General features: G+C 36.0%; 1 protein-coding gene across 2 annotated transcripts in view; it reads left to right on the forward strand.

Annotated features, from left to right (window-relative positions):
- Tmem156 (transmembrane protein 156) overlaps positions 1–20,120 on the forward strand; it is a 37,694-nt gene that overhangs the window by 5,859 nt on the left and 11,715 nt on the right. For both annotated transcript variants that reach the window (XM_026387410.1, XM_077803578.1), the window contains exons 2-5: positions 9,253–9,522; positions 15,098–15,358; positions 15,534–15,653; positions 17,297–17,380. In XM_026387410.1, the coding sequence (XP_026243195.1) occupies positions 9,253–9,522; positions 15,098–15,358; positions 15,534–15,653; positions 17,297–17,380 (735 nt within the window). The remainder of the gene's footprint in view (positions 1–9,252; positions 9,523–15,097; positions 15,359–15,533; positions 15,654–17,296; positions 17,381–20,120) is intronic.

Raw genomic sequence — 20,120 nt, forward strand, 5'->3', positions numbered from 1 at the left:
TGCCAGTTGATACAGGCAGACTTTTGAACAAAGGAAAACAGCCTGTTAACAAACGGCTGTGTAACCAAGGCAGCCAAACATAAGGTGGTTCCTATCCTCACAGCTGATATTTTAGAATTGCTGAATAATACTACAGAATATTCAATAATGATGAAAGATCTTTAGAAACAATTGACTATGTGTTTATTACACTGTAACTTTTAAACTAATACATAATATTTGAACAAATTCACAAGGAAAAAAATTATGGGGTATCATGTGATATTTTGATACATGTATATATTATGTAATGAATGGTTAGATCAGGGTAAATATCTATCTTCTCAAACATTGATCATTTCTTTATGATTACAACATTCAACTCCTTTCTTTTCTTTTGAAATATATAGTACATTATTGTTATTTTATAGTCACCCTTAAGTGCAATAGAACCTGACTTCTTTCTCCCAACTATAACAGTACCTGCTGATTAACTTATTTTTTAAAGAAAGAACACAATATGGACCTTTATTTATTTATTTATATGTGGTGCTCAGAATCAAACCCAGTGCCTCACACATGCTTAGCAAGTGCTCTGCCACTGAGCTACAATCCCAGCCCAGACTTTTTTTTTTAAGAAATTCTTATTTTTAAATATTTTTAGTTGTAGATGGACACAATACCTTTATTTTATTTACTTGTTTTTTATGTGGTACAGAGGATTGAACCCAGTGCCTCATGCTTGCTAGGCAAGGGCTTTACCACTGAGCTATACCCTCAGCCTGACTATATTTTTTAAAAGCATGATTTACATATAATAAAACGGAAAGGCCTTAAGTGTTCAGAGTCATGGATTTTGACATTTGTATTTATGGAGCTATTACTCCATATAAGATACAGCTTTTCATTATCTCTACAAAGATTCTACTCGCCCTTTCCTGTTAAATAGCCCCTTAGCCCCCAAGGCTACATTCTATCTTATGCCACCATAAGTTTTGTTCCATCTTAAATTTCACATAAATGAACTTGTCAGTTAGTATCTATTTTTGATCTGTCTTCTTTAGTATAATGTTTCTGAGATTTTTCTTTTTACTGAGTACATCCATACTTTCTTTTATTTTATTGCTGAATAATTTATTATATAAATAGGCCACATTTATTAATTCATCCACTGAGTTATTTCCAGCTATTAGCTACTATAAATACATCATGATAAACATTATTGTATATGTTATTTGTATGAACCTATGTTTTCATTTTTATTGGTTAGCCAGTGGAATAGCTAGCTGCCTTAGGTAGATTGGATTGCTATAAAAATACTGTATATTGGTTGCTTATTAGAAATAGAAATTTATTTCATACAGTTCTGGAGGGTGGAAGTTCAAGATCAGGGTGCCAGCATGGTTGGGTTCTGGTGAGAACCCTGTTCTGGGTTGAAGACACAGGGCAAAGAGAGAGAGAAAGACAGATAGAGGGCGCACGTATGAGAGAGAGAGAGAGAGAGAGAGAGAGAGAGAGAGAGAGAGAGAGAGAGAGAGAGAGAGGCAGAGGCAGAAACAGAGTACTAACTAGCTCTCTGGCCTCTCCTTAGAAGGGCAGTAATCCTGCTCTTTTGGACACCACCCTCATGAACTAATTTTCTTCTACAGGCTCCACCTCCAAACATCATCATATTTGGATTAGTGTTTCAACATATGAATGGGGGGGGGGTTTGAGGGGACACAAGCATTCAATCATTCAGACACAAGCATTGGATATATTTAATTTTATAAGGTGCTGCCAAATGTTTTTGCAAAGTGATTGTTTTTAGTGGCCAAAATTTTACCTGTAAGTTTTCGTTGAATATACTGAAGCTCTCGTTAGACTATACTTAGAATATTCTATGAATATACTTAGAATATGTATACCCTGAAATAATCTGTGTTCCTTTTAAAGTTCCCCCCAAACTAGTTAACAGATGAGTAGCATAGGTGTTGAGAAAATAAGACTTGGCCTAGGGTAGTTTCTTTTCTTTTCCCAGTACTGGGGATTGAACCCAGGATTGCTTTACTATGAGCTACATCCTTAGCTCTTTTTATTTTTATTATTTTTATTTTACTGATTTTTTTTAAAGAGCCCTTTTTATCTTTTATTTTGAGACAGAGTTTTTCTAAGTTACCCAGGTTGGTCTCCAACTTGGGATCTCCCTGCCTTAGCCTCCCCAATAGCTAGAACTATAGGTGTGTGTCACTGTGCCCAGTTGACCTAGGGTGGTTTCTGAAGCTCCTGATGTCTATCAAGCAATGGAAAAAATGTCTGACTCTGAGAAAATTTGTCTCCATTTTGGCTATGGATGGAATAAGGAGAAAGCCTGCCTTGAGATGTTTTTCATAATTTGGATATTGAAGGTCATTACCCTGTGAGGTGTTCAAAGTCTAACCTAAGCATTTAATTAATTTCATAATCTATTAATTTAATTGGGATCAATGGTGCCATTAGATACCCACCAGAGGTAAACCAATTAATCCTTTCTGGAGGAGATGTCTTCAAATCAGGCCCCAAATAATTTCCCAAATAAATTCCAAGAAAATTGAGATATTGTCAAAAATCATAAAACACATAAAGACTCAACAGACAAGTGTCAACAGAAACAACAAATAGCAGAATCAGATTTTTGAAGAATTAAGTTATTGGAGTTATGAGATATGCCACAAAAAATAAATATTTAGTTTATTTTGGTTAATAAAAATCATATCAAAAAACATGAGTAAGAGCAGAAAAATGTAAACAGAGCCTATCTCTGTCCTTTAATGTTGTCAAAGGTGACAAATTTCAGTCTGGATGGATAAGTTCTGGAGTTCTCTTTTATAGCATGCTGACTACAGTTAATAATAATGTTTCATATTCTTGAAAATTGCTGAGAGTAAATGGTCTCACTACCAAAAAATGATTAGTAAGATGAATATGTTATTAGCTTGATTTAATCATTTTGCAATGTATATATGTGTCAAAGCACCATGTTGTATACTGTAAATAGATATAATTTTTACTTGTCAATTAGACCTTAATAAACCTGGCGGGGGAAGGGTCTCAAAATCTATAAAGTTAAAAAGAATCTACAAAGTTTAAAATAAGTTGCAAGGTACTATGGGGAAATAGCAGCCATCTGTACATACAGATAACGTTATAGAAAGAACAGAGCTGTTTTTTTTCCCCAGCTCTAAAATTAAAAGAAAAAAAATTTGTGAGGAAAATCAGTATACCCTGCCTAAAAAAAATTATATGAGTAAGGAATAAGACTTAAAAATAACCAGGAAGAGGGCTGGGGTTGTGGCTCAGTGGTATCGCACCTGCCTAGCATGTGTGAGGCACTGGGTTTGATTCTCAGCACCACAAACAAATAAATAAATAAAGGTTCATCAACAACTAAAAAAATATTTTTTAAAAAAGTAACTAGGAAGATTTGAAAAAGAGTCAACTAGAACTTCTAATTGTGAATACATAATAACATATTAACAATGAAAAGAAAGGAATAAACAAGTTAGACACCACTGAACAGTTAGTTAAGGAACTGAAATATAGATCTGAAGAAATTACCTAGAACCCAGAAAAAAGGGTCAAAGAAATAAAAAATATGAAACAGATTAAGAGCCATAGAGAACAAAGGAAGACATTTCTAATCAAAGCTGAAATAGGAGAGAAGACAAAGTATAGAGAAAAGGAAATATTTGAAGAGATAATATTAAGATTTTTATAGAATCAATGAAAGACATAAATCTTCAGATTCAGAAAACCAAACATGTTCCAAGCAGAATGAACAAAAGAAATTCTGAAAAACATGAATATAAAGAGATCTTGAAACCACCAGAGATAGAGTGAGGTTGTCTTTAAAGGAAACAATGATTAGAACAACAGCTCACATCTTGAGAGCAACAACATCAGAAGGCAAAGGAATAATGTCTGCAAGTGTAGAGGCAAAATTGTCAATCTGGAATTGGTGAGATTGAGATGCACATTTTAAAATGAACAAAAACTGAGAGGGTTTACAAGTAGCAGACCCGAAGCAAAGGAACTTTTAAAGAATTAACTCTGGGAGAAAAAAAATGTAACCTCAGAAGGAAAGCCAGACATGCAAGAAAAAATTGGTGGGGGGTGGGAACCTATAAGAATTATGAGCAGACAACCACAAACTCAGTGGCTTAAAACAACACAAGTTTCCTATCTTATAGATCTGTAGGTTTGAAGTCCAGCAAAGGCATCACTTTTGCTACAATCAGGGTGTCAGTAGGTCTGTATTCCTTTTGGACGCTCTGGAAGAGAATCCATTTCCTGGCTGTTTTTCAGCTTCTGGAAGCTGCCTGAATCCCTGGGCTCACCCTCAGAACCAGCATGGTCTGCTGAGTCTTCACACTCTGACACTGATTCTTCTGCTACCCTCTTCCTCATCTGTCATTTCACTGGATCCATTCAGGTAATCCAGGAGAATTTCTCTATTTTAGGATCAGTTGATCAGCAATCTTAATTCCATCATCTACCTTAATTTCCCTTTTGCTATGTTATTCAACATATCCACAGGTTCCAGGAACTAGGAGATGGGCATCTTTGAGAGTTCATTATTCTCCCTGCCAAAACAGAGTAATCAAAAAATGGGAGAAGGTACAAGTAACTGATGTTAGTAATAAAAATGGGATATAGATACAGACATAGCAGAAATAAATATGTAATAGAATGTTATTAATGATTTATGTCAACAAATTTAAAACACAATCATATATTTCTAGAGAAATACAATTTACCAAAACTTATTTGGGGAGAAATGCAAAGCCCAAGAGTTACACAACAATTAAAGGAACTGAGTCAGTGGCTTAGTCTCTGAATGAAATGCAAAGTTTGGAAGATTTTACCTGCAGCTCCACTGAACTTTGAAGAAACAAACCAAATATAATTTTATATAAACCTTTTCAAAATAGCAAAGAGGGGGGCCATTTTCCAATTTATTTTTTAAGGTTAGTATATCTTGGTATTTGAACTTAACAAAAATGGTATAAAAGAGAAAAATTCACAAACCCATCTCACTTATAAACATAGACACAAAACATTAAGAGTCCAGATGCAGCAATTAGAAGAATAATCAAATTAGATTTGTTCCTGGAGTTCAATATTTAGTTAGCATTAGAAAATCTAATGATGTAATTTACTACACTTACAGATTAAAGAACAAAGACCATATAATCATTTTAGAAGTTGTTGAGATAGTATATATTTGTATGCCCTCATAATTAAAATTCTTAGCAAGCCAGGAATAGAAGAAAAACTTCTTAAACAGATAATATATATCTAAAAATGGCTATAGAAAATATCCTCATGGATAAAGCATTATGGGTATTTGTTTTCAAATCAGGAGCAAGAAAATATGTATACTAACATTTTTTCTAGTCCTAGTCAGTGCAATAAAACAAGTAAAAAAAATACAACAAAAGAAATATAAGAATTGGAAAATAGGAAATACCACTTCAGGATATGTCTCCAATGACCTTCTTTCTCCCACCAGGCCCCTGACCTACAGTCTCCACTCCCTCCCTGTAATCCATTTAGTTGTCAGTGGGTTAATCCATGATGCTATCAGAGACCTCCTGATCCAATCACTTCCCCCAAAGTCCCACCTCTGAACATTGCTGCCCTGGAGGCCACACCTTCAAAATGTGAGATTTTTGGATAAGGGTGCACATTCTAGATCCAAACCAAAACACCTACCTCACACTGTACACAATTCCCAGTAGATGAAGAACTTACATGTAAAAGGCCAAACTTCACAACTTTTAGAAGAACATGTAGGTGAAGTTGTTTTAAACTTAAGGGAAAAAGACTTCTTAAATAAGACACAAAGTATAAATTATAAAGAAAATTGTTGATAAGTTCACTACATTAAAGCTAAGACCTTCCTTTAACTTAACGATCATAATAAAGAAGATGAACTAGACAAGGTACAAACTGTGAGGCAATATGCTAATAAAAATTTAAGGAATCCTTCAAAATTTTAAACTTCTAAACAAACAATAATAAAATAGAATTGCATCATGGTTTAGAAGTATATTTCCTGGTCCCTCTATTTTTCTGCTCGGTCGTTTTTCTTTTTATTATTAGAAGTTTGTTGCTGAGTGATATTTCTTTATATAGATATGTCAGGACTTATACAGCCACTAGTTGTGGGAAATTTAGATTGTTTCTAGTTCTTGGTTATTATAAATTTAAACAGCTGTCATAAAAATTCATGTATAGGTAAAATAGGAGCATTTTAATGTATGGATATATGTTTTTATTTCTCTTCTGTAAATTCCTGAGAGTGGAATTTGGGGATTGCATGGTAAATATATGTGTAACTTATAATGAAATAAAAACCTGTTTCATTTCCAAAGTAGTTGTGCTATTTTAAATCCTCACCAGCAGTGTATGGGAGTTACAGTTCATAACAGTATTATTCATAACAGCAAAAAGTGGAAATAAACTTTCACTATCTGCAGGATGAAGAAATAAATTGTGGTACATTCATTCATAAGAATACCACAAATAAATAACTATAGCTGTATGCATAAACATTACTAAAATATATTAAGTGCAAAAAAAGAGAGAACAAATCATAAGAGAGTATATACAGTATATTCCATATATATTTATTTCTGAATATGCAATATTATAGGGGTGAGGAGGGATAAGGTCCTGAAAATATGTTGGTAATATACTATTTTTGATTTAGGTGACAAGTACATGGCCTTTGTTTATTTTCATTATTCTTTAACTAGCACAATACATTTTTCTTTGTGTATGTGTATGTATGTGTGTGTGTGTGTGTGTGTGTGTGAAAATTTTATAATGAAAGGTAAAAAAGAAAATTAAGATTGTTGGTATGTTTTTATTCTTACTATTTGCTTTACTTTAAAAAGAGAAAATAATTAACTTGGGCATTTGTCCTATGTTGTCATGTGTTTTCCTAATTCTATTTAGTATTCAGTATGAGACCTCCTCTGAGAGGTTGCTGTCTTAGCAGTGAAGTAATTCTGGAAAGCATTTCTGTCTCAGAGAGAGAATTTAGATGTCTGCCTGCCAGCAATATTAATGGCAGTAGTTAAATTCATAAATCCTTGTTTATGGAGATGAGAATGTAGCCCACCTGATAACAAAAATGATTGGGTAGAATTATTTATTTCTTAAAAATATATGAGGGAAGGATGTATCCTCTGTTTATTTCTTTTCCAATTGAATTATTTAAAACTGAGGTTTAAAACCATCACAAAATGACCTGATAGCCAAATATAAAGAATATATCATCAATTCCAGAAAGCTCAGTTGGTCAATTATTGGATAAGATGACCACAATATTGACAGTAAAAATGTCTGTATCTCTCTTCTAGGTCATATCATAGCAATATAAATTCAAGAAATTGAAAATTTCATATGATGAAAGTGACAGTGAGGAAAATGGAAAAGTGGCAAGAAATAAGTTTTTTTATGTATTTTGTAATATCTAAAAAGCTGTAAATTTTAGAGTTCCATCAGATAGCACATTTCCATCTCCTTCCTTTGACATTACTACCAAAGGCAATATTTTTGATGCAGTTACAATTTGATTACAAATTTTATTATAAACATATTAGACACAATAAAATTGTATATTTGAATAGAATTTCATCCCCCTTGAAAAAATCCTTATGGCACTCCAAGTATGAAAAAAATGTTTCCTTTTCTTTTTTCTTTCTTTCTTTTCTTTCTTTCCTTTTTTTTTTTTTTTTTTTTTGGTACTGGAGTGTTCTGCCACTTAGCTATATCCCCAGTCCTTTTTATCTTTTATTTTGAGACAGAGTCTCATTAAGTTGCCCAGACTGACTTTAAACTTACATCTTCCTGTCTCAGCCTTCTGAATAGCTGGGATTACATGTATACCACTGCACCTAGTTTCAAGTATGAATTTTTTAAAAAAATTTATTTTTTAGTTGTAGTTGGACACAAAGGTATTGTACCTTTTTTAAAATTTATTTTTATGTGGTGCTGAGGATCGAACCCAGGGCCTCACACATGCTAGGCTAGCGCTCTACCACTGAGCCACAACCCCAGCCCCTCAAGTATGAATTTTTTTATAGCTGGAAATTATGTGAATTATTAGAGAAACAATTTCAAATATAGAGGGCTAGGACACGAATATTTAATTTATTAAATAATAATAAAATTACTAATAACTAAGCATTTGTGGAATTACTATTAAAGTACAATACAAACTCTACAATATTTTTCTTTTTCTTTTTGTGGTGCTGGGAATTGAAACCAGGCCCTGGAGCAAGCACTCCCCCACTGAGCTACAGCCTCATTTCTTTTTCCATTTTGAGACAGTCTAAATAAGTTCCCTAGGCTGGCTTCAAACTTGTGATATGCTTTCCTCAGTCTCTTGAGTAGCAAATGCCTCTGTGTCTGGCTCAAACTCCACAAATTCAAAAAATGCCTTAATATCAATAGCTATCTTGATTTTTAAGTTTTAAGTTTGAACCAATATGTTTAATTAGAATTAGTCATTTTTAAAAATGAGGTGATTCTTTTATTGTGTTCCATGTAATTTTTAAAAATATATATTTTTTTAGTTGTTGATGGACCTTTATTTTTATCTATCTATCTATCTATCTATCTATCTATCAATCATGCTGAGAATTGAACCCAGTGCTTCACACCATATTGTTTAGAAATCTTAAAAATAGCTGGGTGTGGTGGTACACACCTATAATCCCACCAGCTCGGGAGGCTGAGGCAGAAGGATCTTGAGTTCAAATCCAGCCTCAGAAACTTAGCAAGGCCCTAAGCAATTCAGTGAGATTCTGTCTCTAATAAAATATATAAAAGGGGTGGGGATATTGCTCAGTGGTTAAGCATCCCTGGGTTTAATTCCTGGTACCAAAAAAGAAATCTTAAATATATGTTTTGTTCCCTGTGGTTATATAAGAGATGGTAAAGAGTCCCATAATGGTGAATTGGCCTTGCCTGTTATTTTCTCATGCTAACAAATGACTGTCAGAGTGGGAATTTCTGAAAGATAGGCTACTTGATTCCTTACTTGCTCATTACTACTAAATGGGAATTCTCAATTTTTACATAGTGAGCTTTGATTATTTGTATGAATTAAATCAGGTATCCTATCCTAAATGAAGAATGAATTTTTTAACTTCTCTCTCAGATAAGTAGAATCATACATTATTTGAATGCCCAAACTTCAAAATTTCATAGGAAAGAAAGTATTTCTGTTTTCTTTTATAGGAAGAACATTGGAGCTTTCCTGTCTGGAAGAGTGTTTGCAGCCTAATTCCACCTATTCGCTGTCCTCCTTAAATTTTTCTTTTGTGACTTTTCTGCAACCAGTAAGGGAAACTCAGACTATGATGGGAATCTTTCTAAATTCCTCTACTTTCCAAAACTTCACGAAGATTTGCCAAGACATCACAAGTGAATTTAAAACATGCTCCTCATGTTTGGTTTGTGAATCCAAAGGAAACATGGATTCCATTTCTCAGGAACAAACATCAAAAGGTAAATGCAGAGGGGCTGGGAATTTGCTCTGTGCTAGAACAACTGCCTCGTATGCATGAGGCTCTGAGCTCAATCCCCAGTACGGGGGAAACGAGTAAATACAGAATGGCAGTGAGAATAAAATTCATCAAGTATAAATAGACCTACCCTGCTGAGAAAAGTATTAATAATAGATCCCATTTTAAAATCCAGTGACAGGGGAACACTTGGTGGTGTGGCTCTTGATGAGTGACTTGTAGGGTTTTTTGGTATTATTCATTTTTGGTTGACTTATTGAAAACAAAATATCTGTTCTTAAAATACATCAAAATGCTACTGCAGTTCACATACGTTTGGTGCTTAAAAAAAATTAAGTTATTTAGCATGCTGTCTTCCAAGGCAGCACATGTTTAAACAACAATTCTAAGTAAACCTGAAATTTCTCATAGTAAAAGCAAATTTTGTTTCTCAAAGGAGTCATTGAACCCTGGGTGCATTTGTCCATGCTCCTGCCTAACACTTCCTGGTCAGTAGGAGTTGTCTCTGGAGGGCAGGGCCTTGCCCTTGTTCACCACCAGACCTCTAGCTTTGAGCTCAATGCCTGACCTAATGTTTAGTGGGCCCTCAACAAACATTTGCTGAATGAAACAATGAACAAAGTAGAGAATAACTATGTATTACCTGCAGTACCTAATTGAACCTTGCATTTATTATGAGATCAGTCTATATTATTTAGGTAAATTGCATCAAACTGGGTAATTGAGAAATTAATTTATTCAAAGTCATAAAATATGCTGATGACTTCAAGCCCAAGCATCAGAATTATTGCTTACTGCTTTTCAGCAAGTTTGCCTCCTGTATCACTAGATACTGACTTTTTTCTATTCTTTGAGAACAGAGACAAGATTTCTTTGCATTGACTGTAGACAAAGTTCTTGCTCAAATAGTATGTAACCATTCCAAGGTTCCCTGTTGAATCTGTCTGAAAGCAAATTGAGGAAATTCCTCTATGATGATAGAGGTCCAGGAAGTGTTTTAAGAGCTGGTGGCTCACAGATGTTGCTTTTCTTCCTCCCTAACACATGAGAACAATGCCTTGGCAAGGTGTCCCAGCTGTCTTTGCTGCAAAACAAACTACTCCAAACTCAGTGGCTAAAAACAACAGCAATCATGTTATTATATCTTCTCTCTTTCTCTTCCTTCCCCTTCCTTTTTCTTACCTGCCTTCCTTCTTTCTTTTGTGGGTCAAGAATTCCGAGGGGGCCTAGCTGGTCATTTCTGGCTGTTGGAGTTAGATGGAGAGTGTAGCTAAAACAGAGCCAGAACAGGTAGAGGTTGGTAGGCATCTCTCTCTTCTTGGGGGCTCAGAGTTTTTCTCTATGTGATCTTTTCTTATTATTGTTGTGGTGAGAACACATAACATTTCTAAACACACAATGTCTTTATAACCACTGAACAGGAACTCTGTGTTTCCCCTCTGCTCTTGCCCCTGATGACCACCACTCTACCCTCTGATCCTAATAGTTTGAGTACTTAGATTTCTCAGATAAGGGGATTCATATGGAATTTGTGCTATCACTGACTTATTTCATTCACTCAGCATGATGTCTTCCATGTTGTCACAAATAATAGGAATTCCTTTTATCCTAAGGCTACAAAACACTACAAAACACTTGTGTGTGCATGCCATTTTATCTATTTATCTTTCAAGGAACAAATAGATTGCTTCTATATCTTTGGTATTGTGGACAATGCTGCCATGAATACGGAAGTGTGGGTATCTTTTTGAGATCCTGAATGGATGCTTTTGGAAATCCTAGGCACTGGGATTGCTGAGTCATATGGTAATTCTATATTTAATATTTTGAGGAACTTACATACAGTTTTTCATAGTGACAGGACCAATGTACATTCCCACCAGCATTATACAAGGGCTCCAATTTCTGTACATTCTTGATAGTACTTGTTATCTTTTGATTTTTGAAGATATTCTTTTTTTTTTTTTTTTTTTTTTTTTTTTTTTTTTATTGGTCGTTCATAACATTACATAGTTCTTAATACATCATATTACACGGTTTGATTCAAGTGGATTATGAACTCCCGCTTTTACCCCGTATACAAATTGCTGTATCACATCAGTTACCCTTCCATTGATTGACATATTGCCTTTCTAGTGTCTGATGTATTCTGCTGTCTGTCCTATTGTCTACTATCCCCCCTCCCCTCCCCTCCCCTCCCCTCCCCTTTTCTCTCTCTACCCCTTCTACTGTAAATCATGTCTTCCATTTGTATTCTCTTGACTTACCCCTCCTTACCTCTTATATGACATTTTGTATAACCCTGAGGATCGCCTTCCATTTCCATGCAATTTCCCTTCTCACTCCCTTTCCCTCCCACCTCTCATCCCTGTTTACTGTAAATATTCTTCTCAAGCTCTTCGTCCCTACCCTGTCCTTGTTTACACCCCTTATATCAAAGGAGTCATTTGGTATTTGTTTTTTAAAGATTGACTAGCTTCACTTAGCATAATCTGCTCTAATGCCATCCATTTCCCTCCAAATTCTATAATTTTGTCATTTTTTAATGCAGAGTAATACTCCATAGTGTATAAATGCCACATTTTTTTTATCCATTCATCTATTGAAGGGCATCTAGGCTGGTTCCACAGTCTTGCTATTGTGAATTGAGCTGCTATGAACATCGATGTAGCAGTGTCCCTGTAGCATGCTCTTGTTAGGGCTTTAGGGAATAGACCGAGAAGGGGAATAGCTGGGTCAAATGGTGGTTCCATTCCCAGCTTTCCAAGAAATCTCCATACTGCTTTCCAAATTGGCTGCACCAATTTGCAGTCCCACCAGCAATGAACAAGAGTGCCCTTTTTCCCGCATCCTCTCCAGCACTTATTGTTGTTTGACTTCCTAATGGCTGCCAGTCTTACTGGAGTGAGATGGTATCTTAGGGTAGTTTTGATTTGCATTTCTCTGACTGCTAGCGATGGTGAGCATTTTTTCATGTACTTGTTGATTGATTGTATACCTAGCAGACCCAAAAGGGTCTACAAAGAAGCTATTAGAGCTAATAAATGAATTCAGCAAAGTGGCAGGATATAAGATCAACACGCATAAATCAAAGGCGTTCCTGTATATGAGCGACAAATCCTCTGAAACGGAAATGAGGACAACTACTCCATTCACAATATCCCCCCAAAAAATAAAATACTTGGGAATCAACCTAACAAAAGAGGTGAAAGATTTATACAATGAAAATTACAGAACCCTAAAGAAAGACATAGAAGAAGACCTTAGAAGATGGAAAAACATACCCTGCTCATGGATAGGCAGAACTAACATCATCAAAATGGCGATATTACCAAAAGTTCTCTATAAGTTCAATGCAATGCCAATCAAAATCCCAACAGCATATCTTGTAGAAATAGATAAAAGAATCATGAAATTCATATGGAATAATAAAAGACCCAGAATAGCAAAAACAATACTAAGCAGGAAGTGTGAATCAGGCGGTATAGCGATACCAGACTTCAAGCTATACTACAGAGCAATAGTAACAAAAACAGCATGGTACTGGTACCAAAACAGGCGGGTGGACCAATGGTACAGAATAGAGGACACAGTAACTAATCCACAAAACTACAACTATCTTATTTTTGATAAAGGGGCTAAAAGCATGCAATGGAGGAAGGATAGCATCTTCAACAAATGGTGCTGGGAAAACTGGAAATCCATTTGCACCAAAATGAATCTGAATCCCTATCTCTCGCCGTGCACAAAAGTTAACTCAAAATGGATCAAGGAGCTTGATATTAAATCAGAGACACGGCATCTGATAGAAGAAAAAGTTGGTTATGATCTACACGCTGTGGGATCGGGCTCCAAATTCCTCAATAGGACACCCATAGCGCTAGAGTTAACAAATAGAATCAACAAATGGGACTTACTCAAACTAAAAAGTTTTTTCTCAGCAAAAGAAACAATAAGAGAGATAAATAGGGAGCCTACATCCTGGGAACAAATCTTTACTCCACACACTTCAGATAGAGCCCTAATAACCAGAATATACAAAGAACTCAAAAAATTAGACAATAAGATAACAAATAACCCAATCAATAAATGGGCCAAGGACCTGAACAGACACTTCTCAGAGGAGGACATACAATCAATCAACAAGTACATGAAGATATTCTTATTGACAGATGTGAGGTGATATCTTGTTGTGGTATTGATTTGCATTTCTCTGATGATTAATGATAATGGAACACTTTCTAAAATACCCATTGGCCATCTGTGTATCTTCTTGAGAGAAATGTCCATTCAATTCTTATGTTATTTTTTAAAATCAGTTTTTTTTTTCTATTATAGCTATAAGAGTTCCCTATATATTTTTGGTATTAACCTTCTATCAGGTGTATGGTTTGCAGACGTTTTCTCTCACTCTGTGGGCTGCTTTTTCACTCTGTTCATTGATTCCTCTCTTGTCTTTCTGCTTGGGCTCTTTGGGGGCTCCTCACAGCAAGGTGGACTTCAGTTGTTGGACTCATACATAGTGACTCAAAGCTCCAGTGTTGGTGTTCCAAAGAACAATGTGGAGATGGTTTCACTTTCTAGCTTAGTCAAACAATGACATTTCCTCTGCATTGGATAAATTGTAAACAAGTTACAAGCTCTCCCAGTTCAAATGGGGGAAGAAATGAAATTTCTACTAATTTGTGGAGGAGGGGCAAAGTTTTAAGATAACATGTAAGTTATGGATTGAATTGTCTCCCCAAAATTTCATATGTGGAGTTCTAACCCCCAATACCTCATAATGTGAAATCACTGTAGATGTAACTTTGTTAAGATGAAGTCAACTGTATGGGCCCTAATCTAATTGTGATGTCCTTCTAAAAAGGAGAAATTGGACATGGAGAAATGCACACAGGGTGATGTTAAGATCAAGCCAGAGGGGCTGGGGATGTAGCTCAGAGTGCTTTCCTTGCATGTGTAAAGCCCTGGGTTCAAACCCCAGCCCCACCACTGAAAACAAAACAACAACAACAAAAAAAAACAAATTTCTCCTCACAACCCCAAGAAGGATCCGACCCTGCCCATACCTTGATCTTACACTTGTATTCTCAAGAACTGTGATGTTTGAAATGCTTTGTTATAGCATCATTAGAAAGCATGATGTGGGAAATACTGTGTCCATTCTGGAAAATACCATTTGTTTCACAAGGTATTCACAAGGGAATGCCTATGTCTTCTATGAGATGCTCTAAGCCTACTTCAATCCTACCCCTGAATGGTTTTCACTATCTTAAAAAATGCAATCACTTTAAATATTATTGTCAGGGGCTGGGGATGTGGCTCAAGCAGTAACGAGTTTGCTTGGCATGTGCGGGGCGCTGGGTTTGATCCGCAGCACCACATAAAAATAAAATAAGATGTTGTGTCCACCGAAAACTACAAAATAAATTAAAAAAATATTATTGTGTAGGTAACTTTTTTCTATTTTCTTATCTAGGAAGGAGATTTTGTTTTGCATTGTGTTTTCCTACTTTGTATGACTGTTTTCAAATAATGATTTCTTAATCTCTTTCTAGTTCTTATCATGAGAGGATCAATGGAAATGAAAGAAAATGATTTTTATTCACCTTGTCAACATTTTAACTTCACTGCGACTCCTATAGTTGACCACATGGGGGAATATAACACTACCTGCCATCTAAAAAACCACACTAGAAAATCAATAAGAGTGGAAGAAGATCCAATCAAGGAAAAGTCTACAAATCACACTTGTAGAATTATGGACTATCCTAACAATTGTATTCACATTTCTTTGCACCTAGAAATGGACGTAAAAAGTAAAGTTTTTTTTTTCTTTTGGAGGGGGAGTATTGCTGTGTGTGTGTGTGTGTGTGTGTGTGTGTGTGTGTGTGAGACGTTAGTGATTGAACCTTGCACACATTGGACAAATACTCCACCACTGATCTACACCCCAGACCTATTGTATGTTTATAGTAATTTTTTTCTCTACAGATGTTACCTGTCCCACGAAGATCACTTGGTATATTTTAATTATATTAGTTTTTATATTTTTTATCATCCTCATTATCTTCAAAATAGTTAAAGGCCACAGGAGAATACAGATGTGGCAGAGTAAGTATTGAGAAATAATTGTATTCTTTTAGAGTAATATATGTAGTGTCAAAGAACTAATCTTGTCAATGGATTTAACTTTCTTTCCAATTCAATTGACCATTTATTGTGTAGCTATTGTGTCTAAGCAGTGATTCTAGATAATCCAAGGTTACAAGCATAAGGAAGACATAACATCAACACTCATACTGTTTCTCCTACGGGGCAATGAACAGTAGGGCAAGAAAGACTAGGCAAATAGGGAGGAGTTGATGGAACTGGAGATTGAGCAAGGCTTAGGGGAAGTGAGAATAGAGACAGGCAGAGGAACAGGGAGTGGTGACAAAGAAATTCAGATTTAGAGAACTTGAACAGAGCAGCTGTAGGTGAAAAATATGGTCCAGAATCAATCTTTAACAAGCTTGGAGTATCAGCAGATTTTTGGGTAGGACAGAGCTAAAATGAAATCAGGACAGTAGAGATAATGTTAAAAATATTTAACAATTAGTGTGACACCCATCTATCAAAATGGGTTGTAAGCTACTAGGATGCACTACTGGTGTATATCCAGGCATATACTGGCTAAATATCAGGCCTGATGGACAGTTTATTATATGACTGGTTGGTTTCTTAAAGATAATAAAATGTTATTACCATGAGAATAGGCTTTGGTGGGCAGAAGGACTGATACTAGAATCCTGGTTCTACTACATACTAGCTAAGTGACTTTAAGCATGTTATCATATCCAAGTGTGCCTTTCCTCTTTTGTCAAATGAGGACATTTCACCATTACCAAACAGTGCTGGGGTAAGAGCTGAAATACATAGATTACTTAAGAAGCTGAACACAGGGTCTGGTGCATAGCTAGTTCTTAGAAAATGATGGTAACTTTGTGATGGTTGCTTATTTCTAAGACCTATTTGTTCTTTACTGGGCAAAGCTGTGTTAGTCATTTCCATAGGGTAGCAAGTGGTTGCCTCTAGGTTTGAGGAAGGGTTCTACTAGTTCTTTTGACTACATATTTGTTACAGACATTTTTAAGATTGGTCTCATATCAAGTCTTGTCTCTGATACCTTTGTAAAAATGGCCATTAAAGCAGTAGTTAGTAATATCATTAATACTATATATTCAATTTATTTTACATTATTATTAGTAGTGGTAGTAATATCATCAATACTATATATTCAATTTATTTTATATTATTATTATTATTTTGGTACTAGGGATGAACCCAGGGGCACATTACCACTGAGTTCCATCCCCAGTCCTTTTAATTTTTGTTTTGTTATATGTAAGCATATAATGAAAATGTCACACCAATTATGGCATTAAATATAATTAAATATCAAACATACTTTTGGAATTTTGTACATCATCCATGTACAGAGTAACAAATAATAAAATATTTTGTATGTAAGGGCTGGTGCTTTTCATTAGAGGATGTGATATAATGGTGTTCATGGTGGCAGAGAAGTCACTGGTTTGAGAAAGAACTCAGCTGTATTTGATAGTGGAACTTAGTAGGAAAAGTTCCAGTGTCTGCTTACCCCAGGCCCTGTTGGGAAAGGCCCTTTCTCCTTGATAATCCATTAAACCAGCATAGGGAATACATCTGAAGAATGTGTTTCTCATCTAAATATTTAATTTCTTTTCCCGGAATAGGTCATAAATACAAAGGTACATCTGTTCTTCTAAGAGGAAGCGATTCTGAGAAACAGAGAGCATTGAACGTGCGGGTTATTTCAGGTGAGCTCCATGACATCAACACAAAAGCTCAGGAAATTCCAACACTGCACCCTCTCACCAAGCAAGTTCAAGATCTGAGCTCATTTAAATAGCCTTCGACTGGGAATAAAGGAGCGGAGCTGTGGGCAAATGAAATTCAGCTTAATATGTCTTATTATCAGGGGACAGTTAGGATCAAAACACGTCCTTAAATAATGGAAAGTTTGCTTAATTGGCAAGAAGAAACTCATGTGAGTAGGCAGAGGAGAGAACGCAGTAAGGAATAAGCCCCTGATTTATTTTTAAATGAGACAAGATACCATTATTCCTCAGAATTGCAAGAAGTAATTGCAGAGTGGGCATGGCTTTTTGCTGGAGCCTTCACTTCACAGAGGGTGTCATTGTGTAGAGAGAACTTCTAATAGCCCCAATTAAAAAGCCCCCTGTCCTCTCCTGAGAAACAGAAATGGAATAAGGGGATCCTAATTAGAGCAGCTAAGGGGCTGTTAGCACAGATGCTGTGGTTCTTTCTCCTTCTAATTGTGGAAGCTCCTTTTGAATTCATGCTGTCAAACCACATTAAAAAAAGAGACAGGGAGAATGTGACATGGACAAAGTCCTCTTCACCAAAAAGAAATAATATCCTGGACTCTTTGACAAACCACAGAATTATGAGTGATCTGACTAACACCCTTTGTCCATAGCCAGTGAGCTGGCTCCTTTGACTCTGAGAAGATAGAAAAGGAAGCTTGAAGTCGGGTGTGTAAACGCTTTTTAAAAATGAAAGGAGACCAGACAACTCCCTGTCTCACACTGCAGCTGCATCTGCAGCCACCTAGAGATCTGCCCAGAATTTCAGTGGGGACCACTGCCTGAGACATTTGTTTGCTATTGAAATTAACAAGAATCTCAGACTTCTCTTCTGGGGAAAGATTAGCCTGGGTGTACCCAAAGAGTTCCAAAAAAAATTTAAAAACAAACAAACACAACTCAATGCTAGCAGTCAAATTATTAAGCTGTAACTAATAATAAGTATTAGCAAAATAATCACTTGGCTCCAGTTACATTTGGGATAAGTTAATGGAAATTCTAGGTAGCCAATGTAAATTTGATTAATAAAAGCCATAAAACTTTTTTTTTTTTGTACCCGGGATTGAACTCAGGTGCACTTGACCACTAAGCCACATCCCCAGCCCTCAAAAAAGTTTTTAAATGAGAAAAAAATATTTTTTTTAAAAAAAGGAGAAAATAGCATTCCCTGGTTCTTATTTAGTACACAGGCCTGTACACCAGAAATGGTTTAACCCAGTTTGGCTGAGCTTTTTGGTTGTCTTAGGAATCCTGGTCATTTCTGTTTTTAAGTCATAATTTTGAGCACTGCAGTCTTGTCTGAGAAAAAGTCAATAGCTCCCCTGTCAACCCATATAATCGAGGGAATCACAAATTTTAAGTCCTGGCCAACCACAAGACTAACCTCACAAGTTGTATTTATGAGTCTGTGATTTTCTTTCACCCAAGAAACCTGTCTCAGCCCTACTTCCCCTTTAATAGCTCTCACTAAAAGTGTGGCTTTATTACCAGGTATATAATATTAATGTTTAGTTCAGGCCAAGGGGTGATGGCCATTTTTAAAACCAAGAATCCTTTTGAGGCTCAGCATCTTAAAAAGGGAAAGAAGCAGATTCTTTGTTATTTATATTCCTTTAACCTAAATGCATTTTTTTCCCTCTCCCTATTCTGAGTTGCTCTTTCTGAGAGAGAAATGGAAAGGCAATAATGTCTCCCTTGAGTGCCGTTTTTAAGGCCGCTCTTTGTAATGATGGATTATAGGCAGCAGTGAGAATGTAAGGGGGAAATGTATCTGTATGGTTCTCTGAAAACGCAGTAACATGAGAAAGAAAAAAAAATGTAGTTCAAAGAAGCAGCGACTGTGCCACCTTCGACTCCAGCTCTGTGTTCCAGAATGTCTCGCCACTTGTTCACGGATTACAAAGTCACTTTTGTTACACTCAGAGGTACAGACAGGCTCACACCCTCCAAAAGACATTCATTCATCGACAAGAGAGCAATAAGGAGAGATTACCAGGATGCTGGCACTGCACCACGCCTGGTACATACTAGAGACACAATGATCACAGAATAAATGAGTCTCACTACTGTAGAAAGAGATGTCATGTAGAATCAAATCCCAGCCTTTTGTGTGTCTGTTTTCCTCCTTGCTTGAGAGGCATGGTGACCTCCATTGCCTGTCTTGGCGTTAATCTACCTAACGTCTTATTCATCCAGTTATTATCTTCACACAAGCCCTGATGCTGCCTTATTCCTCTTCGTGTCTTCATCCCTAGCATAATATTTGGCACGTAGTTCATGCACGATAAAAACTATGAAACCTCACAAAGCCCCTAAGGGGAAATGAGTATTGAGGATAAAGAGCAGATGAGCAAGATATGAATCTCAGGCACTGGGAAAGGTGAAAACAAATGAAGCAACAAAGAGTAATTAGAGAGAACATAATTCGACTCCATTGAAGAGCCTAAAGCACATTTTATAGGCTTGCTCAGGATATCAAAGAATAATGGAAAACATCAACCACCTCCAAGAAGGGATTTTGAAAATCACATAACCTGAAAATGTATCTCTAAAAACAGTGCTCAATGTATTGGCCATGTTGAGAACCCAAGGCCAGGGGCAGGAAGAGTAGACTAGGATCTAAATCATTGATGCAAACACAAAAACCCCACTTGACTGACTGCAGAAAAGA

This window comes from Urocitellus parryii, chromosome 10 (genome assembly GCF_045843805.1).
Source record: "Urocitellus parryii isolate mUroPar1 chromosome 10, mUroPar1.hap1, whole genome shotgun sequence".
Taxonomy (NCBI): domain Eukaryota; kingdom Metazoa; phylum Chordata; class Mammalia; order Rodentia; family Sciuridae; genus Urocitellus; species Urocitellus parryii.